Below are 25,760 nucleotides of genomic sequence, written 5' to 3'. Positions count from 1 at the left end.
GTCCTTTGTGTCAGGCCACGTGACCACGGAAAGACACCTGTGGAATACGGAAACTTAAGGTACAAAAAATCTGAAAGTTGAGTGCAAAAAAAGCTTATGTATCACATGACACATATCACTTATTTCATGATGTGTGAACTGGGGCAAGTCTTTACACCAAAATACCTCCATTCAGCTTCATAATAATTAATTGCCAGCCATATATGTGTGTGCATTTTTTCAAGTGTTTAAACATAAATAATATGATAATGAAAACTCAGCGAATTATGCCAAAATCACAGTAAGGTAACGATATGAAAATCCGTCTGGAAATTTGCTCTGTGCAACTCTTTTGCTCACTTGCCCCAATTCCCCCTAAATGTTTTAATTTCAAAAGCCCACAGAAATGTTCATCTATAGAATAACACTAGGCTCCTGTGGTCACGCTACAATTCCGATACTCCAGTGTAACCTTCACATATGTAACAGTAAACATAATTGATGGAAAGCACTGGTACATGTGATACGCTTGATGATGCTCAAGTGTGGGTGACACCGTTGATCTGAACGTCCGCCTGCGGCTTGTAATTTTTCAACTGTTCCAGAAAGCCAGGGTTCGGACAAATGGCGGGCCTCGCCAGCTTCACGGCGGCGAAGGCGTCATCGAAAGCCCGCCCATCAGTGGACATCAGGTATCCAATGACTATCGCGGCGGAGCGGGAGACTCCTGAGTTACAGTGGACCAGCACAACTCCTTTCTGAAGGACAGAAGAGACAAACCAAATGTTACTTAAATTCGAACCGACATGATTCCAAATCCTAACTCTTTATTATATATGTGTATATGTATAAAATCGTCGATGACATGCGGTTTCCTTTTTCGACATCACTTGTGTTAAATTTAGCTCTTCTTTGGAAAAAAGATACTTTTTTCCAATATAAGATAAGACCTTCTACAATAACGGTAAATTCAGGAACAAACACTATACAATCAAACACAATGGCAATATATAGGCCTTATCGACAGAACGGTTTCAGGCGTTCGCCAAAGGCATCGTGGGTGAATTAATGAATGGTATCGAAGCTTCACCCCGTATCATGGATTACATAGGAAGAAAAGCGGGAGAAGTCCTCCATTACTCATTTTACAGCAGAGTGGAAACTTATTTCAAATAACTATTGTAACTGAAATCCCCTGTGAATTTGCATCATGCGGCAGTGTCAGGTTGTGGGTGACTAGCTCAGCGGTTTGGTAAAGAGGTTGTATGACAAACAATGGCCAGCCGTGATATGATCTTTCTACAACTTGCTGAATAATGCATCGTGAAAACTCGCCATTCATTATTTACCACGGCTATGCGGATACCCAGAATAAGGGAGGTTCTGCATCAGTTGACCGTCGAGTATCAGATAGGCAAAGGCACTAAAACTGAACACTCAGGAAATTACTTTGACAAGATAAAACATCCTTCCTATAATGGTGTCGAAGGGCGATTGATTTGGGGAGAATCCAGTGGAAAGCAGATGGCTTGTTCCAAGTTTTTTTTTTTTTTTTTTTTGCAGTTGTCCTTTTGCTCAGGTGGTACAACAATGCGTTATCTTTAGATGCCTTAGGTAGCCAAACGCTTGATAAGAAGTGAAAAGCTGCGTGGCCTAATTACACCGAGTGTCTCTCCGGGAGGTCTAACTTTATCTACATTATCGACTTATGTGACCGCCTGGGTGACAATACACAAATATGCGGAACACAAAACCGCAACTTACCTCTGCTTTGGCTTGCTCTATGAACTGGAAACACTCCTGGAAATATGAGGTGATGACCGTGTCCGGAAGATCCAGGATACTCAATGTTTTATAAATAAACAGCTCAGGAAAGGTGTTTTCTACACCGTATGCGACATTCAATATATGTGACACCTAAAAAGGAAAGAAAAGCTTCGTTTACAAAATCTTACAAAACAATCTCATGGTAAAAGAATAATAATGCCTTCAATTAAATCTACTCCGTTACCTTGTATTTCCTCAACGTGCCAAAGTCCTGAGCAGCATCTTGAGAGGCTTAAAGAGGAAACAGGACTTTCTTAATAGTGTGGCGCAGCTAGCTAGCAAAGTGACAGCTAGCCAGCTAAACACATTTTAATCAGATAAATGGTGCAGACTAAATTAAACAGTAAGTGTGCCTACATTTAAGAACGAAGGACAGATTAAAAATATAAAGGCTCAGTGTCTATTTTGGTGCAGCGTCGTTGACAAACTTTTCTTCTAGGTTAGACACCTAGCCAGCGAACTGCGCTCATCACGCTGGAGATGCCCATCTGTCATTTGTCATAATCATGTAGACGCTGGCTCCCAAACTCTAGCTTGACCAGTCAAACTCACCGAGCAGCAGATGCGGCTGGATAAGGCCAACTTGGAGATCCCAGGTGTTGTCCTGCACGTAACCACAGGCAGTCCCGGGCGGAACAGTGTCTTCGACTACGTGCACCGTGGAACCTTTCCATGTTTCTATGATCCTCCTGCCACTTAATGTGGTCACCCGGGTGCACTGCTTTCTCAAGTTAGTCTTGGAAAATGCCTTTATCTCCTGCGCAAGCGAATGCATCACATGTGTCGCAAATGAACAGTCCACGACAGGAAAGGTACTGTAAGATCCTCAGGCGAACGGCTTCCCTGCGCGGGTTGTTACTCTTGTTACCTCCTCGGCGGTGTGGCAGAACACCCGCATTTCTCTTAGCTAGTTACTGCTGTCAGCTGTAGTCTGAAAAGCGAGAACTACAATTCACCTCCGCGAAGTTTTCAGTACGTGACAGAAAAAAAACATTGCCATCTACAGGTTAGGAATGCAACATCAATCCTGAAGGATGTGCTTCTTTTGAGCCTTTTCAAGCTAAGACGTTAACAGACTTCAACGGTGCAACACCGCCACCCGCTACGATGGAGCGTGGTGATTTGAAGATGTATAGCTACAAAATTAAGATAATTTATGACTGCCTTATCTGCAAATCAAAACTGATATGAATGATGAGACACCTAAGCGCCACAGTGAAACAATGAGAAAAATGAATCTAATTCCTTAGGATACCGATGTAGTTTACCAAAATGTTCCTCTGTTCTAAAAGAGCATTATAATTTAGTCATAAGAGACTGTATACTCCTGTCCGTATAATCTGTTCCTGGTCGTAACAAGCTGGTCTATTTCCCAATGCAAAACAGCGAACTGCTACGCGCCATTTGCCAACTGAAGTCATTAGCTCGTTCCAGCATTCTCTGCCACCTCTCCTGGCTGAGGTCATTTTGAAACAAAATACTGTGCAAGGTAGAATCGTTTTTTTACTTTTTGTGTAAATGAGAATCAACAATGTCTTATCTGGATATAAATCATCTCATACCTCATTATAAAAAGTGTGAAGGTGACGACAAGTGGGTTAATGGGCCTACTCAGTGTTTCAAGGACGAGTTTACAATCGTAATTTTGCATTCAGTACTATAACTACAGTCCTACAGGTAATTAACAACTTCATTAGGATGCCTTCTTGATGTCAATAATTGAATTGTTATCAACTTCATCTTAAATAGTTCATATCATGAGTCTGGATCTCAGGCTAATCTCAGCAGCAACTGTAGGTTTATATACAATGAAGATGAGCATACACTACCATTCAAAATTTTGGGGTCACTTAGAAAGCTCCTTGTTTTCCATGAAAACATACATGAAATGAGTCTGAATAGGAAATTCTTGGCAATTTCTTGCATGGAATAGCCTTCATTTCTCAGAACAAGAATAGACTGACGAGTTTCAGAAGAAAGTTCTTTGTTTCTGGCCATTTTGAGCTTGTAATCGAACCCACAATTGCTGATGCTCCAGATACTCAACTAGCCTAAAGAAGGCCAGTTTTATTGCTTCTTTAATCAGCACAACAGTTTTCAGCTGTGCTAACATAATTTCAAAAGGGTTTTCTAATGATCAATTAGCCTTTAAAAATGATAAACTTGCATCAGCAAACACAACACAGCATTGTAACACAGGACTAATGGTTGCTGATAATGGATCTCTAGGGTTCTATATAGATATTCCATTAAAAATCAGTTGTTTCCAGCTACGATAGTCATTTACAACATTAACAATGTTTACACTGTATTTCTGATGAATGTGATGTTATTTTAATGGACAAAAAATTTGCTTTTCTTTCAAAAACAAGGAAATTTCTAAGTGACCCCAAACTTTTGAAGTGTAGTGTACATTTATGTACACCTTGGAAAAATATAACTACCTATATCAATATTGCTCCAAGTCCTTATTTGGCTACTGTAATGAAGCTTTGGCTAGCTAATCATCCTTCCATGTGACTACAGTTACTGTAGCTGGCCTTGAAATTCAACAATGTTATATTTTTAATTTCACTGACAGATTGTCTTTGGTGATGCATTCCTAGTATGTTCTGCATATTTATGTCTGACCGATTATCACTGTATGCACTTTATCCTTTTACTGATGTTTACAACTGTCCCCACTGTAACTTCAAGTTATTACTGAGTATTATCAGAAATGATCGATGTTACAAAGATTTCCTATCGACTCTTTTTTCTGATTACAAAGCTAAACTGCCAGATGCTGCATATTGCCACCCAATCCGATGTCATTACTACAAATATTTCCTAGTAACACTTCAGCTGTCATAAAGTATGATTTTCATAATATATCTAAAATATCAAATCACAGCAGCCGGCTCCTTCACCTTATACCTATTAGCCAGCTACAGGATTCTGACCGGTGCTTAAACAGACTCAATTCAGATGTCGGTCAGATCAGCTTAGCCTTTTTCCAGATGCTAATATTCGGATCTTTATATTCAGTATTTGGTTGTATTATCGTCATATTTACCGTTTGGTTTTCGTGCTCTAAACGTACGCTACGTTACAGCCGAATCCCACAATTTGCCAGCGACAAAACCTCGCACAAATGAGGAAATATCAGTGGAGGATGCGCGTCACGTGACGTGCTTCGGTGTTGCAGGAAACGGCCTCGTTCTGAGAGTGAGGGCAACACCTAGAGAAAACGGGGGGCACGGCGGAGGAAAAGCGTGGGGTTCAGCCTAGCTCTTCACCCGTACTATGGGCAAATCGTAACACTAAAACGCCCAGGTTACGCTATTTAATTAACAAACACTACACAAGGGGTGGTTCTACGGCTTGCGTGGTCTTGTGGAGACACTAAAGCAAGCAGCATGTCGCGGGGAGCGCTGCAGCCGAGCCAGCAGAAGCTGGCGGAGAAATTCACCATCCTAAATGACAGGGGAATCGGGATGCTGACCCGCATCTATAACATCAAAAAGGTAAGGTTATCCGTCCGTCGCAAACCGTGTTGTTCTGCGATACGGACTCTCAGCTGGAAAATGCCTGCCTGGTTCGGCATTTGTCGTGAATTTGGAAGCCATCGCCGACTGCCAGTGGATTTGAAACATGACTCTGCAGAGCACAGGAATGAGCAGGAATTCACCCAAGGCCCCGAATGGCATGTAACGATAGCTAGCTAGCTGCAAATGTTCTCCGTGATCCAGTTGAAATAGATGATCGTTGTTGGCATATTAGTGGCTCAACTCCCACGGTGATCGCAGTATGAGCGAAAACAGTAGCTGTTTTGTTGAGATATGATTATTGCACCAATAGCGTCGTATGGCACTTAGCAAGAATGAAATGATATTCGAACGAATGCATTAGCTAGCTAGTTATCGATCGCGTTAAGGTTGTTTGCTCACTGGTAAGCTAGGTAGTAACATATTTCTTTTATTTTGTTGAAGATAAATGTATTTGAGATGCTTCCCATTTTAATACGAAGAATCATCTAAGCTTGAATGGCTTGCTAACTACATGACATTGTTTTGTATTGTTTTACGCCTGACTGTGGCACAACTAGTTACCTGTAGTCTGTATCTGTAATTGATTTTAGCATGATTCGGCGTGTAACATTGACTAACGCTGATACTGAACTGAGGCTCGTCTGTGAATGGCAATTTTGTATTCTCAAATCACGGTGCCTGTGGAGAGATTTGGAGAGAGATTTCGAAAGCAGTTACAACCGCGAGCCACTTTATCGTTCCGTGGTGTGCTATGTACGATGATGATTTTAGTGTTATATATTGAAGGTTTCAGAAAAAAATAAACATACAGCAGGATTTCTAAAGCTTTTTTTGGGCCTGCTGTTATTTTGATGAGTTGTTGCTGTCCAGGTGCTTGAAGTACTGAAAATATGTCTGGGTTGTAACAGGGTGGGGATTCATTTTTGGAAATTTTGAGAGATCACAGAACACTTGTAACATCTTAAGCAGGCTGAACTGGATTGTTACACCCATAATAATCCATTATAAGAATAATCCAAAAAGAATTATTTGATGTCATGCTCTGTGTTGACATGTTGAGGTTGGGTTGAGACTGATATTAAGTTACCACCACTTTTAGGTTTTGATGCATTGTGGTCATAAAAAATGAAATAATGTACATTCATTAGTGATGCAAAGTAAAAACAACCAAAGCAATCCCACCAACACAATATATGTATGTTGCAACAACTATAATTTTGATAGGTCAGTATAGAACTAAAGTCATAATACATGGCATAATTTAAGGCCCAATTTACCCATCTGTCATCTGGTTGTCTCTTTGTTTTTTTTTTATGTGTGTGTCTTACTGCTGAAATTGTAACATTGTGGATAGTACCGTGTGTCAGGTTCTCTGGAGTTTGATCACATTTAGCTTCAGCATGCACTAGCAGAGCACCTCTGAGCTATGAGCAGATATCTGACATGGCAAAAAAAAAAACTTGCATTGTGTGTCTGGCTTTATAAACTGACCTTACCATAAGGGCGCCCAACAGCCAGTGAAAAGTGGCCATTCGACAGCCTAATGCAGTTACAGTACGGCAGCAGCTGTTTCCTGTCAAAAGAAAGCACTTGTTTTGTTTTGAAACCCAGTTATGCAAAATTACTGCCTGCCTTTTTTATCTTATCTTTTTCTAATCTAGGCATAGTGTGAGGAGTAGTTCAGATTGATGTAATATTAGCAGCAAGAAGCCATTCCCCGTGTTGGATGCCCAGGAGATGTGCAGCTTTACTTGGGTTGACTCTGGAAAGAGCATACATGTTTCTTTAACCAAATCAAGCAGCGTATCTATAGCTATGCTAGGGTGTAGTACATATACACTAGTACAGTACATATAGTAACACAGTAGTCCTTCTCCTGATTTCGAAACTCATGTAGCGTGTCAGGTACAGGTCCTATGATTCTGCTGTAAGAAAGTCACTGTGAGAGACATGGACTCTCTCAGAGTCAGGCTTGTTAGGTGGCTAGCCCCTCTATGACCCTCTGAATCGTTTGCAACTTCATTGACGAACAATCAAGAGACCTCTTCCACATGCAGCTGCAGGTTGGATGAAGTGCTTTTCAAAAACAAACTTCAGAAAATGAGAACCACACATTTCAGTGTTTTATGATTCGTTTCAGCATTTTGCTATCTTGCTAATTCAGAGCTCATAGTTATCATCAGAAAGACTGGTTACCTTTTTTGAAACTGACAGCCGTATAATGGTGTATCATGCTGTTAGTGTGGTTAATGCTTTGATTGCTGTGATTAAATGGTAGCTTGCTTTGATTTTGATGGAACATTGAATATCTGCCTTTAGCTTACTTAATTTAATATCTGGAACAGCTTCCTGTGTCATGTTTAAAGTGAATAGTCACTTTTAGTCATAAATCATGTTTTTGGAGAGCTGTGTCTAGCTCAATGAGAAACACATTATGATGTGTTTCACTGAAGCAATGTTTTCTGTGAGAGTGAGGTTGTCATGGAGAGTAATATAGTTTTCTTTTTCTGGTCAGGTAGGGGAACAGCGAAAAAATTGTCCAGCCATCGTCTCGTAGAGAGGAGTTTTGGCATTTAGCGTTTAACCAGCAGGTACAAGAGGTTGCTTTGGGGGAGGTAACAGGTCTGTGTTGTAGAGGGCTAGTTTAAGGTCATGTTGTGGCAGCCAGGTGGAGGTGCAGTGCATGCTGAGACCTGTGAGTGGTGGTTGGGGGGGGGGGGGGGGGCAGAGGTGTGTGGGGGGTGGGGTGGGGGGATGAGTGACGAAAAGACAGGCGGGAAGGAAGAGGGGAAGGAATCCAGAGAGTGTGTGTGACCGGTCTGTGAGACGGAGCAAGCGGGGAGGTATCTGTGAGTGTGGGAGGATAAGCCAGAGAGGGAGGAGAGAGCAGCAGTGCATGGTGGTGTGGCGAGGCTGCTAGGCTGGGTGCCCTGGGACTCAGCAGAGCCTGCACATGTCAGCAACTTTTCCATCTACGAGTGCTGCAAACTCCTCTGCAGAAGTACATGATTATGCCGCCACACCATGCTTCCTCATCAGAATGCGCAGTTAAAAAGCAGCTTCATTTGTTCGTTCATTTATTTATTTACAGGTCCACAATCTTAAAATGCTTGAGTTTACTGATTAGTAATTGATAATGGAGAGATCGGTAGGACTCAGTGGGAGTTCAAAAGGACTTGTGCCATTTTTCAAGGATACATTACATTACGTTATTATCGTTTAGCAGACGCTCTCATCCAGAGCGACTTACATAGGTAACAAGTTTAGATGTTACCCTTTTATACAGTAGGGTATTTACTGTTGCAAGGGTTCAGCAGCAGTTCCCGAACCAGCACCTTTTGGTTACAAGCCCTGCTCCTTACTCCACTACCCCACAGTGCTGCATTCCTTACTATTATGCTACACTACCGCCCACCAGGACAGTGCCCGTTAGTTTGCGGGTTGAAGTTTAGGATAGGCGTGATTGGCATGTTGCATGTTCAGACCAGATCTACACAGAACAGGCCGCATGGAGGCAGATGTGCCGGTGGGCCCCCGTGTATCAGGCAGATTAGGAAAATGGCAAGTGACAGAAGTCAAACCAAAACTGGCGGCTGTGCAGCAGGAAGTTGCATTGAGAACAGTGTTAACCACAGTGGATGCAACCTTTTTTTCTTCAAAGACAATCAGCTTTGGGCATGGGAGTGCCCAGTCACTGATGCAGTCTGCCTGCCCAGCAGACCAGTCTTTGAGAGCGGATGAAGAGTGGCTCTTTACAGGCTGTGGTTAACAAAACGCTTTGAAAGGCTCGCCTCTGTGTCCATTCCAACATGCTCCCTGAAAAGCATGTCCGCCATCAGTTCATATGTGTACTGGACTTTCCTCTTTTCTAGCTCCGTCTGTGGAGCTCTCCAAGGCTGTAAGTGAATAACTGTTGGAATTTGGTAGCTGTTTATTAGGGTTTTTGTAAGCTTAGTCATTGAGTGAGTCATCTGGCGATCATGATTTTCCTCACTGCAGTATGTGATTTGTGGGTGATTTTTTTTTTTTCTTTAGTATTGTGACAAACACACGCTCCAGTCTCTGCTCTTTCTGTTTGAATACCTCTCCTGAAATCTCTCGGATTTCCTCTCATCCTCACCAGGCCTGGCTTCGCTGCATGGATGAAAATACACTTCTAATGCATAGGGCTTTGAGCCATTCCTGGTTGTACTAGAAACAGGTGAGGGTGATGACTGGCAGCAGCCCTATGGCAGTATGCTAGACTGTTTCCAGTAAAATCTGGAGTGGCTCAAACTGCTGTGAATTGGGAGTGTATTTCAGACAGGACCTTTTCTACCAAAACAGCAGACGTGTTGAAGAGGACTTGTACCCGCTGGTGAATGAAGCCAGCATCCTCCTTTTCCCATTCTGAGAGCAGAATAGGGTGAAAAATAGTCCAACAGCAGCATCTGTCTGCAAAGACAAGCCATGAATGCTTCTCCTTGCCTCCTTCACTTTGACGTGCTGTGACTGACTTCTCAGTGTCCAGCAACACCATTAATGGAAATGCCCAATTTAATTTGCATAAATCAAAAGGAGTCTGATTTCCAGGGAGAGTGGTTCATGAAAAAGGAACTGCTGAAGCCACAGGCCGTGTAAATACTCGGATACTCCTGTTTTTCGTCTGATCAGTTTTTTAAAGGAGTCTTATCTAAGTTCACATTGTATTTAGCTGTTTCAGAGCTGTGCGGCTCTGTGGAAACATACCAGGACTTAAGTGGGAGTCGGGGGACCTCGGCTTCACCTTAGGCTGCAGGGCAGCCTCAGTCATGCTGTGCAAACAGGAATCCAGATTACAAAAGCTGGAGGGGTGCGGGGGGGGGGGGGCTGTCCTCAGAAATCGGTGTGGTCGTTGGAATTCACGGCACAGGCAGAGCGAAGCGTGCCGCAGCCCCCTCCCTCCCGAGGGCCAATAGGAGCTCTGCGGTCGCCGCGTTTCGGGGGAATCTTCCGCACCGGGATTAATGCACTCGTTGGGGAGGACGGGGGGGAGCTGTAGCGAGGCCCGGCGGTCTGCGCGGGGCCATGCAGAAGGCTGCCGGAGGCCTCTTCCGCGCCCACTGAGCGTGGCTGGAGGAAAGCCGTGCCGAGCTGGCTGTCCTTGTACAGCCTCCAGCAGAAACGAGACCCCATTCCTCAGGCTGACACCCCCTGCTGAAGCTCTGCTGCATGCCAGGCAGTGCTTTCCGCCTCCGGGACAAAGCATTCGCAGTTCCAGGTCTGCTCTCCAGAGTTGTTCAAGGTGTTTGGTGTGGCTCTTTCCACAACAGTGTTTGGGTTTCTTAGAAGTATGCCAAAGATGTTAGTAGCTTGACTCTGTTTCTTGAAATGCATATATATGTATGCTTGTTTATTTAAGGCCTTTCAGTGTGATGCATTGAAAGAGTACTATCAATTTGATTGTTTTGTCCCTATGATGTTTTTTTTTTTTTTTTTCCCTCCCATTGAATAGCAAGCGAAAACAATCTTTTTTTATACAGCATGGTAGGGCAATCAGTATTTCTTGGTGTATAGAAAACAAAGCTGTCCACCTCTGGCTAGGCATGCTCAGAAAAATGGAATTCGTTCACAAGATTTCATCCAGTATCACAGTGCATGTATTTAACCTTGTGACCTGCTACCCTCGACTTCATTCATATACTCCTTTTCTGTACCTCCATGGTCATTTCGGTTCTCGTATTCACAAGCTGCAGTGAAGTCTAAGTCAAGTGCTGTTTGTTTTCATAGCATTTTCAGCATGTTTAGCCTGATATAATTTAAGCAGGAACAGGTAGACTCTGCACTTGTGTTTAGCAGTTCTGTTGCTAGGCAACTGGCAGGCACTGACAGACTGAAGCCCTCAGAATCTGGAAGGCAATTTTGCAGTTCGTGAATTTGCTCGCAACAGTTTGGTAGTTTTCCTTTGCGAGAATATAAACACAGTTCAAATGAGAATCATCCGATTATTTTTCCTGAAATATTGCTGTATAATGTTGTTTGTTTGTGTGGTGTCCGCTCTCTTGAGTTTTCAGGATTAATACGATTGATCTGTAAAGATGTCACGGCAGTGGCGGTGTAATCTGGTTATGGAGCACTCCAGCACCTCAAGTAGAAAAACTTAGACTGAAGCCTGTGCCAACCTCATAAAATAATACTGCTTTCTGTGTAGAATAATATATTTTATCACACAAGTGGTAAATTGTCCACGTCAAACACTCTGTTCTGGTGTTTTAAAACTCCCCGACTGCATCATTCCTGAGCCTTGTTTTTCCTCTATGACATGCTGGATCTGCCAAGGCGTGCGTGAGGGTTATGCATGTGTCACATGAATGAGTAATGTAGAGCAGACTCATGCATGAGAGGATGCATGTAGCGGAGTACAGAGTTCGGCGTGAACGCCGGGAGAGCGTAGACTGCTTTTCAGGAACAACTTATCAACCCCGAGAATGAGATGTGTGCAGAGTCACGTTGGCGTTTCAGGAAAGGAAGTTGAAATGGCTTGTGTGTGACTTAGTGAAATGAAGGCAACTGCTGGTTCCACCAGGGCTGATTGTTTATGCAATATAAATATAATACCCCCTTAAACACAGCCTCTTATGCACTTGCATGTATTTCCTCAATTTAATGTCAGGTAACATTACAGACCAATTGCATAAATATAGCTGTGGAAGCAGGTACATTCTCATGAAGTAATCACTAGCTAGAATTTTCACACTTATAACAAAGGTAGGATCAGGGACCTCATTCCTTCACCTGTTCACAGCTTCTGTTTGTATTGTATTCATCAAATACCCTGTTGAAACACACTTTACACTCACTGGCATTACTGCAAGCCCAGCTCTATGGAATTAAATCTTTTGTTTGCTCCATTAAGAATTAATGGCGGCAGTGTAGCATAGTGGTTATGGAGCAGGACTCATCAATGAAAGGTTGCCGGTTTGATCCCCACTGGGCCACTGCTGCTGTACCCTTGGGCAAGGTACTTAACCGACAATTGCCTTAGTAAATATCCAGCTGTATAAATGGATAACATTGTAAAGAACTGTAACCTATGTAAGTCGCTTTGGATAAAAGCGTCTGCCAAATGAATAAATGTAAATGTAAATGTAAGTTTTGTCTTGAAAAGGTAAAATTGCAGATGTAACGTTTGTTGAAATTTAACAGCTAGTCTGAAAATGTGATTTGTTACATCCACCAATGTTTTTTTTTCTTTTTTGTTGGTTCCATCAGCCCTTCTTAAAAAATACCTGAGAGAAACATCTCCTCTGGATGTGAATCATTTTCTGGAAGGGGGGCATGTTTCTGATACCTTTCCCTGAAAATCTCAGCCGTGACAGTAAAGGGCAATTCGGGAAGTGAACTCCTATCATTGTCGTAGTCGAGTGGGAAATTCAAGGGAAGTGACTGCTCATGAGGGTATGAGAGGAAGTCAATTTTAGCATCGGGTTTCTTTCCCCACAAAATACATCTCCATTTACACAGCATGCCCCCAAAAGCCGGCACGTTTTCATCGGGATCTGAATTATTCTGCGTAATTAAACATTAAATGGCCTTTGGGGAACCGTGAGCAGGGCCGTCGTGGTGAGCGCTAATTAAAGCCAATGAGAGGGCTTGCCCTTTAGTCATGTGCTGCAGTCAGGGCTCAGGTGCAGGTCGTAGGGGAGGTCTCTCTGGAGGAAACCAGAAGCCGGCCCTGACCTTGAGCGGTGACTGGGTTCAGCTGTGTCTCTCCGCCTCCGCTGGACGCTCTGGGTGGATTTCTGGGGGGTGATGGCGTGGAAGACACGCTGTTAAAGAATAGAACAATCGCTAGAGCGTTAGGACCATGCAGCTCGATTCCTCGAAACATGCTTATGAAGTAGGTCAGAAAATGAACCTGATTTTTTTTAACCTGTGAAGAAATCCTCACTGTCAATAACTGGCACATACAAAGATCAGTGTGCTATGTGCTATTTTTTTTTTTTGCAAATTATCAAATTGTTTAGATTAGTAGGATTTAGGTTTAGATTATTAGTCTCCAAACTGATACCTGAAATTCAGGTGTCTGCTGTGTCATCAGCGAGAAGCATTATAAGCAAGTCACTTAATGAAACAGCTGAAACGGTTCAGCAGTTGAAGGTTTGTGGTGTTAGGTTGGCATGCTTCAGAATCTCCAGCCTTACGATGCACCACATGCAGGTGAAGCAGACAGAGAAACCATGAAATATTACAAAAGAGGCTGGGAAGCAAATATCTATATAAATCACTGAGTTTTTTCTCAAACAGCTTCTCACAATGAATGTTGTCTGGAGAATCTTATTTCCTGTGGGTTGCCAGATGACGTTACATTTATGGGTAAATGTGAATAGGTGGTAAGATGTGTCTTTTGCCCTGTGATATGAATATCTTGAATGAATATGTGAATGTATGAAGGGATGAATCTTTTTTCAACAATGTTATTTTGTTAGCGTTCAAGGTTTTCCAGTGGGTTGTTGTACCTGCTGTGTTGATGTGTTTAAAAATCAAGGTCACTGTGAATACACTGTGAATACACAGAAGCCAGTTTACAGTTTAAAACTGAGTTTTAAAGTTCTAAACTCAACTTCGTTTTTGTGCACAAAGTCCTACACAAAAAGGCACAAATGCATTATTGTGGAAAAAACTAATTTGCTTTTGTGCTTAATTGCATGAACCTACAGGGGTCTTTTTTGTGATGTAGCCATGTTAAAATGTTATCTCTTGGCATGACTGTAGCTACATAACCAGTTTTTCATATTTTTAGCCACAAGATTTTTATCATGAGAAACGATGTGTCAGGTCTCGTTTTCGGCACAGTTCCCGGCTACTAAACCTCAGACCGCGCTCAGGATGCTTGATACTTCAGTCTCGTCAGAGTTTAGTATCGGCTGTTTCTCTATGCATGGAAAACTGCTTTCTGTTGAAGATCCTGGCATATAAAACATGAACATGATAATTTGATTCTTAATAGCTGTTTCATTTCGCTGGATACCTTTAAACTTTCAAACTTTCAAAAAAATGTATTCGCTTGATGTACTAAACCATTAATTAAGCCTGACTCATTGCTCAATGGTCTGCAAAGAAATTTTTTAACATTGTTTGAGATTGTGAAGTCAGCCTATATATATCTTGAGTCCTTACTTATAAAATAATGTAAATAAATACAAGTCTATTTTATTTCAAAGGACACAGTATATGCTATTTCTTGTTAATTTTAATTAGCATCTTTTCCCCCAAACGACCCAACATTTTCACCTTCCAGTGCCCAAGCACCTCAGAGACTCGAGCTGCCTCTTCCTGACAGCCTGTAACCAAAGCGTATTGTTGGAGCAGCACGCCCTTGTTATGATTAAGAAATGGCTCGGGATGCAGGGTGTGTTGTTTGTTGGAGATGAGGGATTATGTACTTGTTACACAGCCCTGGCCCAATGGCGATGGTCAGTGTTGCTGGGTGGGTTAAGGGCCTGATGCTTTGTGTCCCTTTTTGTGGTGAGCCATACGTGGAGGCAGGAGAGGATTGCAACACGGTTGTCAGACGCAGACTGAAGTAGACTGCCGTGTATTTTTTTTTTTTTTTTTTTTTAAAGATTAAATTCACAGTTGGAACTGCTCTTGCAAAAAATCAAATCACGGTGGAGCAGCAGGATGAATAGGCTGGTAAATATCTGCTGGCACCGGTCGGTTTGCCTGCGGTGAGAGGGTTATGATGTATCTGAGCATTTTCTACATGACATTTTTTTTTTTTGGTTTGTTTTTTCCCCTCTCTTCTCCTTTTAGGTTTTTCAGAAACAAGTCAGCCCTGACCGAAAGGACTGTGTCTATTTTTTTTTTCCTTTTCTGTCTTACTTGCATGCTGCTGTTCCTTTCTTTGACTAATTGCACTCTTCCTGATCCTCTCTCTAAAGTGGACTGATATCCTATGTAGTTGCTGCACGCCCTTCCCCAAGAGGTGGGTGTATTAGCTGTGGGAACTACACTGTACTGTGTGGGCTGTGGTGCAGCCTGCACTGGAGGACTTTGATCGAAAACTTTTACACACGGTGAAGATCACTCTCTCCTAACGACATCTCGTTTAGGCATAACAGCAAAGATATCGAGCAGCTCTCTAATGTATATTCACTTACAAATTGACCCTGCAGTAGTTCCCAGAGCTAATTGTGCGGAGTAGACATGCATGTTAGATATTGGCGACCTGTATTTATGTGTGATTTTCTCTCTTTCTGTCACAATGCTTCCCCCAGCAAGGACAAGTATGGAAGGTTTGCACAGCTTTTCGCCTTCCCTAAATCTCAATCCTCCCCCACCCCCTCGCCCCCCCCCCCCCCCTCCCCTCCGCTCTCCGACCTGCCTCATGTTCCATGACCTCTCTGTACGTAATGTGAAAGGTCCAAGAGCTTCAGTGCAGCTTCAGAAGGTCAGGTCCTGTCCAAGCTAAGGGCGGGGGTGTGCGATTCTCTGAGCACAGGAGGCATTTCCATGGAAGGCCTCGATTTGTGCACTGCGAGTTAAAAAAATAAATAAATAAAAAATAAAATGATCTTTAAGTTACTAGTACCAGAGGAAGCAAAAGGTGCTGGTGCAGGGATGTGCAATTTTATCAGGCTTTTCTGATTTTTTTTTTTAATTGCAGTGTGCAAATGGCTGCCTTCCACCGAACGCTCCGCTTGCTATTCAATGCTGTAGCGCTGTCATAAGGAGAGATCGTTGGGGAGAAAAATGACAGGATCAGGGATTTAATCTTCTCTGTGAAAGCCGCCAGTAGATGACAGCCATTTGTTTTGTTGTTTCGGGGTTGTATTATTATGTTTCTCCTGTTTTTAGTAGCAGAGGTGTCCCAGTTTGGGAAGCGGAGCTCTTTGAATTAGCTGTGGGGTAACAACTTGCCATTCACATTATGTTTCCACGGAGATGTATCTCAGAAGCACACAGAAGTGACAGTCAGGACTGTAAGCTTCCGCTTTAGTTTTCCCTCTTCAGACGCTCTGTCTGACTTACAGCGATACTGTGCGGAGATCAATAGTCAAGTGTCACACTTTGCCAAAAAGAAAGTTCCTGAATGACTCGTAGCACCCTACAATGCTACTGAAGTGAGAGCAGATTGAGCTGAATCTCTCTGGGGAGGTTAGTGTTGGGAGAGCAGTGCTTTACCATTCCATAGCTTAGGTTAGGTTATGTTACAGTAGTATTAGATAAATGAGATTGAAGCCTTTGCTCAGTTAAACTGCATTGTGCTTTGTCTAACAGACGTAAGCGATCATTAGTTAATTATGTTCCAAAGGGGAAAATATAGAGAAATGGAAAAAAAAGCTTAAATATATTATTGTAAGTAAAACACAGCACAGTGTAGTTGTATTGAACTGAGGGCTAAAATAGCAGGAAGTGAACAGTGACTCAGGAAAAAATGTGGTCCGTCTGGGTGCGTGAACAGGACGCTCTTCATTTTGCATTCCCAAACTGTCCAGCACCATCGTGCAAAATGAAAGCGCTCACTGCATGGTGGCCATCCGGTGTGTCATACCCAGTGTTCCACATAAGCCTCGATCCCGAGAAGTCTTGCATTCGGCCAGCTCTGGCAGACCTGTATCAAGGTTATGTGCTGATATTCTGAGATGTTTGTCGGCAGGTTTTTCCCACTCAGTGTAAAAAAAAAAAAAGTGCGATAAGTAGTTCAGGCTCCAGAACCCTTTGCCGTGTGAATTATTTTGTTGTAATTATTACTGCTGTGATCTGGTTCTCTGAGGTGCGATCTGTGCATGCCAGGCATCATGTGAACCATATGACCATACACCGCCCTACCTCAAATGCACGTCTGCTTATTTTCCAGCTCCTAAAGTCTGTCAGACATCCACCATCCAAAGAATGCCATCCTACAGAAAGCAAACAGAATGTGTGTCACGATAAATGAAAACCCACCTTTTCTTCTTGTAGGAGTGAGTCTGTTCACGCACAGCTGTGTGCCACTAACTGCTTTGAAACTTCCCATACAGTTCCTTCTCCGTAGAGGAATTTCTGTTTACCTCTCTCTCTCTCTTCCTTCTCTCTCTCTCTCTCTCTCTCTCTCTCTTCCTTCTCTCTCTCTCTCTCTTCCTTCTCTCTCTCTTCTCTCACTCTCTCCCTTCCTTTCTGTCTCACTGTTCCTCACTATATTTTTCTCTCTTTCTGTGTCTCTCTTTCCTGTGTCTCCATTTCTCTTTCCTCTGTCTCTTTACCTCTCTGCCTGTCTCTCTCTCTACCTTGTCCCTCCTTTCTTCCTTATTTACCCTCTATTTCACTGTCTCTGTGTCTCTCTTTCCTTGCTCCTGTTTAATTTTCTCTCTCTATTCTGCCTCTCTCTTCCCATCTCTGTTTCCTGCCTCCCTTCTTTAGCTCTGTCTCTCTCCATCTCTCTACCTGTCTTGTTCATCTCGCTCATTCCCTGTCTCTAATTTCTTTCTCTCTTTCTCCCTGTCTTCCTCTATTTCTCTCTGTCTCTCTCCATCTCTCTACCTGTCTTGTTCTCTCCCTATCTCTCTCATTCCCTGTCTCTAATTTCTTTCTCTCTTTCTCTCTGTGTCTTCCTCTATGTCTCTCTGTCTCTCTCCATCTCTCTACCTGTTATTTCTCTCCCTTTCTCTGTCTTTCACTGTCTCTTATTTCTCTCTCTCCCTCTCTCTCTCTCTCTCTCTCTCTCTCCCTCTCTCTCTCTCTCTCTCTCTCTCTCTCTCTCTCCCTCTCTCTCCCCCTCTCTCTCTCTCTGTCTCTCTCTCCCTCTCTCTCTCTCATTGCATTTTCCAGCTGTGAACAAATCCCCCTGCACTCTGCCTCCTCATCCCCTCACCTGTCCACTGAAAGCAGCTTTGTGTTTGGCCTCTGCCTGTGGCTTTCACACACCTGTCTGCCATGCGGTCCTGACTGTAGCGTTTTTACCTGTCTCTGTTTGTCTTCTTCCATCTCTGCCACAGGCATGCGGGGACCCCAAAGCAAAGCCCTCTTACCTAATAGACAAAAACCTGGAGTCGGCCGTAAAGTTTATCGTCCGAAAATTCCCCGCCGTGGAAACCCGCAACAACAACGTAAGTGCTGTCAGACCAATAATAATACTGCTTTTTGCCGCATTATTATTTTAAATGTGATATATACTTCATGAGTAACTTCAAGGTTTTTTACAGCATCACAGATCTAAATAGAATGTTAATGACAGAAGTGGAATACTGAGATCTTTTCAGGTCTTCAACCCTTAAATGCTTCGGCAGTTCCAACGAGAGTCATCATTACTGTTTGAATTGCTGTATGAATGTCTGCCAGGTGATAGTTATGAATGCCATCCGTGCTCTCGCCCGGGGTGGGTTTAACATTCTTAAGCTCTTCCTGTACAAATGGGTTTAAAGAGTGACAGCAGAAATTGAATTCTGGGTAGAGAGAGAGAGACATGGCACAGAATAGATTGCGTTGGTAAAGTCAATGGCAGTATTGATTCCCGAGCTGTGAAAGCCCAACAGCTCGGTGTGGTAAACCTGGAGAAGAACGTCCTTGTGCTGATGTGTGACAGTGTGTCGCGCTGTGGCGAACGGCTCAAATACCGAGTCACAGATGTAGATGACTAAAGCTCGCCATTCTGTGACACACCCTGTGACATGAGACATACCCTGTAACATTTATTCCGGGGAGGAGGAGGGGAGAGTCACTTGTTCCAGTGTCATTTCAGAGCATGAGGCTCGGAGCGGCAGTGTAACAGGAAGGAAGAGCACCAGGAAACAGGAAATGTCTCTGTCCTCTCGAGATTTTCCTTTTGCGCAGGACTGGCTGCAGTTAGGCCATAAACAAATAAACAAACGACAAACTTTGTGTTTTTTTTCCCCCAGTTTTTCAAGCTTGCATGTGACTGTACAGGGAAGAAATTTTTTAATGAAAACTGATAAGCTGTCAGAGATTGTACAATGATTTTTAAAGATTGAAAGACTTGAATTGACCTTGCCTTGCTTCTAGCATCTGTCAACATGTTAGACATGTCACTAAAAACCTAATCTGATCTCCTTTCCCTACATTTCTGTTGGCTGTATCCAATGAAATGGAGACAATTCCAAGATTTGCTTGTACACTCTGCCTTAATCCTTTTTGTCTCAGTAGAAAGAATTTGTCCAAGAATATTCTTAAAGAAGTTCTTTAGTTAAAGCTTTATTGAAATAAAGGAGATGCTTATCTAGTGTTCTCATGAGCCATGGTGGTGTACTGCCTAGAGAAGCTGCCACCTGTCAATCACCCGGGGAGGGGAGGGGGGTGGATGATGTCATAGAGGACTGTGTTGAAACACTCTGGAATGTGGGCGTTGCCGTGTCACCCACCCAGCGTTCCAGCGCCTGACCAGAGAGCATTTCAGCTGTTCCCAGCTGTTTGCCAGTTGAATGCTTATGTTTTTATGCGCTTCAGTGATCCCCTGTCTAAAGTATGTCGCTGCGAATTCATATCGCATGGAAGGTCAAGCGTTATCTGCAGCTTGTTCTTGTAAACAGATTGCCTACCCTGTTAGCCAGTTTGTGTAACATACACAGAGCTGTTATAATTTTGTAATAAATTCCCAAATCACACTTTTCAAAGCATTCTCTCTGATAGAACATGTACACTGCAAAATTCATGATTCAGTTTTTGTTTTTATTTTTTTTAAATTTCGTGGTCACACATGCATTCTCATATCTCCAGTGCGATGTGTCTTTCTTTGTGTGGAGTGTTGCTCCGCTGCTCTAAGTAACTTTTTTGGCCTCGCTCGTTTCTCAAGTGTTTTGCTCTAAAGCTTTTTTAACATTCACTTTTTTTCCTTGCTGTGTTTGTGTTAAAGTTGTTTATAAGCTTCTTTAAGTGACCGTAGAGCTGCATTGTGTGTAACTTTGTCCAAGTATCTCTGAATATTGTGTTGTTTTATGCTTTTTCGTTGTGCGTTTTATTTTGCATGCTTAACTTGGCTTTTTCTGGATTGTTCTTTTGGTAAGTTTGGACTCCTCGTGGTCCTTTTTGCTTTGTTTAGCTTTCTTATTTATTTAGCTGAACTTTAGTTTTTCTCACCTGTATGTAGCCGACGTTCTCTTGAAGGACTGTGCTGAGGAATCTAAGAATATCTCAGTTTATGGGAAAAAAAAATCCTATGGCTAAATTATTTTGCAGCCGTTGTATTCTGAGCTGAAAGAGTTGACAGGTGCTGTTAAGTGCTCCAAATGTTTTTCTTAGATTCCTCAGTCTAATATTGCATGATACATCTATTCTAGCCATTAAATCATTCAATTGAACATCCCATCTACTTATCTCTCAAATAGATGGATACAGTAAGTTTCACTGAAAAATAGCACATTATGGAAAGGAAATGACAGTATTCTTCTTAATATTGTAAATAAATAAAGTCGAGGTAATTCACTGCCAGACTTGCTTACAGGCATTCTTCAGAACATAATAGGCATATTCTGGTCATTTTCTTTGTTATGAATGGTTCCTTCCCCTGCTATTTTTCTTTGAATAACTTAAAATCACTTAGTGTAGATCCTTCCACTTCTACTGATGTAGAACTATGGGTACAGTTACATCAGAACCATTTTTTTAAATCTTTAAAACAAAAAAATACTTTTTTACTTAGATTGCTGATATTGTCATGTCAGAATTCTGAGACCAAAAAATGTAAATATCAGGAAGAAAATATACAGAAATTTAAATAATTTAAAAATATATGGTGTTCATTTAGCGGAAAAAAAGAGTTCTGATATAACTTATTAAAAACTAGGGCTTTCTTCTTCAGAATGCTGACTGGAAGTCTATATTAACATGTAAGATAAAGAGCCTGGTTTTCAGTAATGTGTAGGGGGGATATCCAGGCATCTTAATAAACGGTAACTAACTTTTATCCCAGAGCAAATGTGCACTGTCAGACTGAACAGGGTTAAATAAAGTGGATTTTTTTCTGTTCTGCTCCTATTGTCCATAATGTGTCCCATTTATAAATGCCTCCCGTTCATGAGGTTTGTGAGACACGTGCAAGCTAAACTAAAATAACTAAAAATGGGCGGGCAGTTGATTTACACTGTGTGATCATAAGCAGAAACTGCCTGGTGTTTGTGGGATGATGCACCTTTTACTTTTGAGTTACGATACACAGGCTTGGAGTTGCAGCAAGTATGCAGCAGCATGGAGTATAAGACTGCCAACTCTTTCATATTATTCTGTAAAAACCCTTGTTCACAGGATGCAGTATCCAGAGAAAATCCCTCAGTGCACATTGGCCCTGTTGGTGATGAGAAGTGGTGGAAGTAAAACTGTATGAATGGTTTCAGCAAATTTACACTTGTTAAAACTCGATGCAGGGTTCATTTACTGCTGCTTGCTGCTCTGTCTGTAACAAAATTAGTTTTAAATTAAGTTCGTTTTTACATGAAAGGTTCAGGTATTGAAATATGGAGTTAGGCAGCACGGAGGAAAAACAATCTGACGTTGTGGAGGTGGTTTATTATGTACATAATGTAAGCTCTCCTCGGTGCAAAACCAACTTTTGCAGAAATCCACAGTAAGTCTTCACTTTGATAGTGGAAACTCATCTGTCGTTTCTGAGAGCCACATCCACGGAGGAGCAGACCGATATTCATCCCAGCGGGATTTTGTCCCGCTGAAACGCTCTGGGTTTAGAGAATATCTCGGGGTTTAAAGCTGTGCTTTGCATAATTCCTATCCACTTAAAATGAGCAGCATCCCTGTCTCTGAGGGGACGCTAGACTTCACTATGCCGCTACAGGGATTAAGGGGAGACACTCATACCACTAATCATCTGGAAGCCTGGATGTACTGGAGCTTTGCTGGCCTGTCTGTAATGGACTGGGACAGGGAGATCCAACTGGGCCATTATGTTCTGGAGGAAGAGATGTACTTTGCCGCTCTAACTCTGAGACCTGAATCTACTTACCATGCTGGACAGTAGGTTCAGACGGTTAATTAGGAGCATTAGGTGCTCTGTCCAGAAATGTAACCTTTCACAGGGGCTCTTTAGATTCATCTCCCCGCTCAGAATCATCGTGTATGTGGTGCAGGGCAATCTGGCTTTCCAAATACTTTTTGAGTTCAATTTCTGAAAAGGTGAGAAGGGACAGATAGTCTGGGAATATCTCTTAAGATAAACTGCGCAGCACTGATTGAACCTTGCTGAAAAGTTTGACATGACTGATGCCACATGCTACATTGTGTGTAGGATCTGACGCTGTGCTCTGGTCTGTCTCTCTACAGCAACAGCTTGCACAACTACAGAAAGAAAAGTCAGAAATTTTAAAGAATCTAGCTTTATATTACTTCACATTTGTCGATGTTATGGAATTTAAGGTAAGAACAGTTGTCCTCTGTGTACTTCATGACTTCATGACATAAGAATCTCCATAAATTCTTTTGGTTTGACTCTTAAACATCTGTAAATTAGTTAATCATGCTTAGTTATGCTCAGTACTTAATTTTCATACTCATTTATATTTAATGCTCATGATCTGAGCAGAGAATTTATATGAATTTATTTTAAAAATGAGTACAAGGGCATATGAAGCTGAAAGTTGAAAGTGTTTGTGTCAACGTAGTTTGCATTTTGGTCGTGAAACTTGCCTTGGGCACATGCAAACACATATACCCCCCCTCTCCTCCAGGATCATGTGTGTGAGCTGCTGAACACTGTCGATGCCTGCCAGGTTTTCTTTGATATTGTAAGTTTTCTGAGTGAAACCTTTCCATTTTAATCAAATGCAGATGGATGGTTAGTGATTTCTGAAGGATGTCCCTGCTTGTCAGATTTCATTCTGTTTTTTTTTTTCCTTTCTCCTTTACAGACAGTTAATTTCGATCTTACCAGGAACTACCTAGACTTAGTCGTGACCTACACTACGCTAATGATGCTGCTTTCTCGGATCGAAGAGCGAAAAGCGATTATAGGACTCTATAACTACGCCCATGAAATGACACACGGGTCAAGGTACCAGCAGGGTTCCTCAGTAAACCCTAATTCATTCTTTATCTCTGACTAACAAAGTAATCCTGAGATTGTTACTGTGTTCTTAATGTGGTAGAATATGTAGAACAACACCAGTTGTACGCATTGCAGTTTTCCTTTAGACCCAAGGAAAGAGACATCTTTCTGAGGAATTATCAATTCCTGGCCTGAAAGTCTGTCATTATGTACCTCGCAGAAACATCAGACCGTGTACAGTACTGACTGTTTTATGATGTCACACCCCCAACAGTGACAGAGAATACCCCAGGCTCGGACAAATGATTGTCGACTACGAGAATCCTCTGAAAAAGATGATGGAGGAGTTTGTTCCTCACGGAAAGGTGAACCCCCAAGTGTGGATATCGATGCTGAAAAGGACCACGTACCCGTTTAGAAATGCAGTAAACTCATTTACCCTTCTGTCCCTCCCTCCTCTCTGCGCAGTCCCTGTCGGATGCCCTGATCTCCCTTCAGATGGTGTACCCTCGACGGAACCTGTCAGCGGACCAGTGGAGGAACGCCCAGCTGCTCAGCCTCATCAGTGCACCCAGCACCATGCTAAACCCCGCCCAATCAGACACTGTGAGTTCCATAGCCCCGCCCCCTGCATCATGCTAAACCCCGCCCAATCAGACACTGTGAGTGCCATAGCCCCGCCCCCTGCACCATGCTAAACCCCACCCAATCAGACATTGTGAGTGTCATAGCCCCGCCCCCACCCCCGCTCCATTCATCCATCATCACAATATCTGCTTTCCAATTGGGCAAGTTTGCAAAATGCAAAGTGCAAAGCAGCACTTTTGTGAACAGTGGACAGTAAAGTGTAAGACATTGCTGTGCTTCCAGCATTTTCATTGAGCAAGCTGCAGCTGCTAAATCTGCAAACTGAGCTTAATGCTTGTGTGCTCCTCCTGATGAGCCTCTACCCACCATTTCAGATGCCCTGTGAGTACCTGTCCCTGGACACCATGGAGAAGTGGATAGTGTGTAAGTATATGGTGTAAAGTACTGTGCGAGTTGCTCACAGGTTTACTTTGTCTGCAGCTTGACTCTTCTTATCACTGACAGGCATAGTCCATGCTTAGAATCTCTCTGGCTTACCTACTGCCAGTGAGCAAGGAGTTAAAGGCCTAATTCTGCTCACCCTCCCAAAATAATTCTAGGAGTTCTGATGGAATGGGATTATAATTTTAGGCTTGGAATTTTTGGCAGTGGAATAGATATTCCCCTCTGCCCCAGGGTAGAAGGCCCAGTTTTTTATGGCTTTAATGCCTCACACAATGAGAATGGCTGACCACTTCATTTAAGACAACAAGCAACGTGTAGCATTGTTGGTGTATTTGACTATAGGTGAGTGCCTTTCTTGAGTTTTTAATAAAGCTGAGCCCCTGGTTGTGGTGGCAGTGTAGCATAGTGGTTAAGGAGCAGGACTTGTCAAAGAACGGTTGCCAGTTCGATTCCCCACAGGGGCACTGCTGCTGTACCCTTGGGCAAGGTACTTAACCCACAGTTGCCTTCAGCTATATACGTTGATAACATTGTAAAAACCTGTAATTGATGTAAGTCGCCCTGGATAAGAGCGTCTGCTAAATGCCAATAATGCAGTAATGTAATGTGATGCTTGTGTTGTGCAGTCGGCTTCGTCCTGTGCCACGCGGCTCTGAACAGCGACCCGGCGGCCCTCAGCCTGTGGAAGCTGGCCCTACAGAGCAGCTCCTGCCTCTGCCTCTTCCGGGACGAGGTCTTCCACATCCACAAGGCTGTGGAGGACCTGTTCGTCAACATCAGAGGGTGAGCTCCTCCGCGCGGGAACGTTGGAAGGCACTCCTGTGCCAAGCAGAAAAGAACATGTGTACACTCAGTGCATTACATTACATTACATTACATTACATTACATGGCATTTATTTAGCAGACGCTCTTATCCGGAGCAACTTCCAGCATAAGAGAACTGAAGTTAAATGAGCAAGAGTGTCAGACCAGGCTAACAACACTCCCAGACCAGTGAGTGTGAGCACAACACCATTCAAGCACTACCATAAGTTAACTCTGAAACTAGAAAGCCTAGGAAACCGGGGGGAGTCAAGTAAATAGACTGCTGTTTATCTCAGTGTCACTAGATCACAATATATGTACCGCATCACGATACTTGCCACTTATTTACTTGTAGTTATACAAGTGACAGGTGCTAGCGGGTCGGGATTGAAGTGGAACTGAGATGCAGTCTGAGGAGGTCGGTCTTCGCCCCGCAACAAAGCTGCTCCCTTTTGAACGTATCATCATTAATGTTAAAATGATTCCATGCTCCCTCTCTGTCCTGTGCATCTGTGCGCCTGAGCTGGCTAACAGGGGTTATGCTTTCTACTTCCTGCTTTCCAGCTACAACAAGCGGGTCAATGACGTCAGAGAGTGCAAAGAAGCTGCGCTGTCCTACGCGTGAGTGACCACACCTCTG

At 42.9% G+C, this 25,760-nt stretch overlaps 2 protein-coding genes across 5 annotated transcripts in view; one reads left to right on the top strand and one right to left on the bottom strand.

Moving 5' to 3' along the window:
* Window positions 1–518: 518 nt before the first annotated feature.
* LOC118788746 (dual specificity protein phosphatase 19-like) lies at window positions 519–2,705 on the bottom strand. The gene is made up of 4 exons (XM_036544780.1): window positions 2,359–2,705; window positions 1,991–2,037; window positions 1,744–1,896; window positions 519–737 (listed from the first exon to the last, which is right to left on the bottom strand). The coding sequence occupies exons 1-4, from the start codon at window positions 2,579–2,581 to the stop codon at window positions 519–521; spliced, it is 642 nt and encodes a 213-aa protein (XP_036400673.1). The 5' UTR covers window positions 2,582–2,705.
* Window positions 2,706–5,009: 2,304 nt separating this feature from the next.
* LOC118788799 (nck-associated protein 1-like) overlaps window positions 5,010–25,760 on the top strand; it is a 39,950-nt gene continuing 19,199 nt past the window's right edge. The window contains exons 1-11 of one of the 4 annotated variants that reach the window (XM_036544895.1): window positions 5,010–5,312; window positions 15,575–15,592; window positions 18,275–18,385; window positions 22,569–22,655; window positions 22,967–23,023; window positions 23,147–23,289; window positions 23,558–23,648; window positions 23,752–23,889; window positions 24,246–24,294; window positions 24,942–25,098; window positions 25,685–25,741. In XM_036544895.1, the coding sequence (XP_036400788.1) occupies window positions 5,205–5,312; window positions 15,575–15,592; window positions 18,275–18,385; window positions 22,569–22,655; window positions 22,967–23,023; window positions 23,147–23,289; window positions 23,558–23,648; window positions 23,752–23,889; window positions 24,246–24,294; window positions 24,942–25,098; window positions 25,685–25,741 (1,016 nt within the window). In that variant the 5' untranslated portion in view covers window positions 5,010–5,204. Of the gene's footprint in view, window positions 5,313–15,574; window positions 15,593–18,274; window positions 18,386–22,562; window positions 22,656–22,966; window positions 23,024–23,146; window positions 23,290–23,557; window positions 23,649–23,751; window positions 23,890–24,245; window positions 24,295–24,941; window positions 25,099–25,684; window positions 25,742–25,760 lie in introns of all 4 variants that reach the window. The other 3 variants (XM_036544894.1, XM_036544898.1, XM_036544896.1) reach the window with 3 other exon arrangements.

Source organism: Megalops cyprinoides, chromosome 14, assembly GCF_013368585.1.
Source record: "Megalops cyprinoides isolate fMegCyp1 chromosome 14, fMegCyp1.pri, whole genome shotgun sequence".
Taxonomy (NCBI): Eukaryota; Metazoa; Chordata; class Actinopteri; order Elopiformes; family Megalopidae; genus Megalops; species Megalops cyprinoides.
This window is presented reverse-complemented; position numbering and strand designations above follow the sequence as displayed.

Coding starts and splice junctions, on each gene's coding strand:
- LOC118788746 (XM_036544780.1), bottom strand. CDS start 2,581: ATGCATTCGCTTGCGCAGGAGATAAAGGCATTTTCCAAGACTAACTTG. Junction 2,038..2,358: donor CCAGCCGCATCTGCTGCTCG/GTGAGTTTGACT, acceptor TTCCTCTTTAAG/CCTCTCAAGATGCTGCTCAG. Junction 1,897..1,990: donor GCACGTTGAGGAAATACAAG/GTAACGGAGTAG, acceptor TTTCCTTTTTAG/GTGTCACATATATTGAATGT.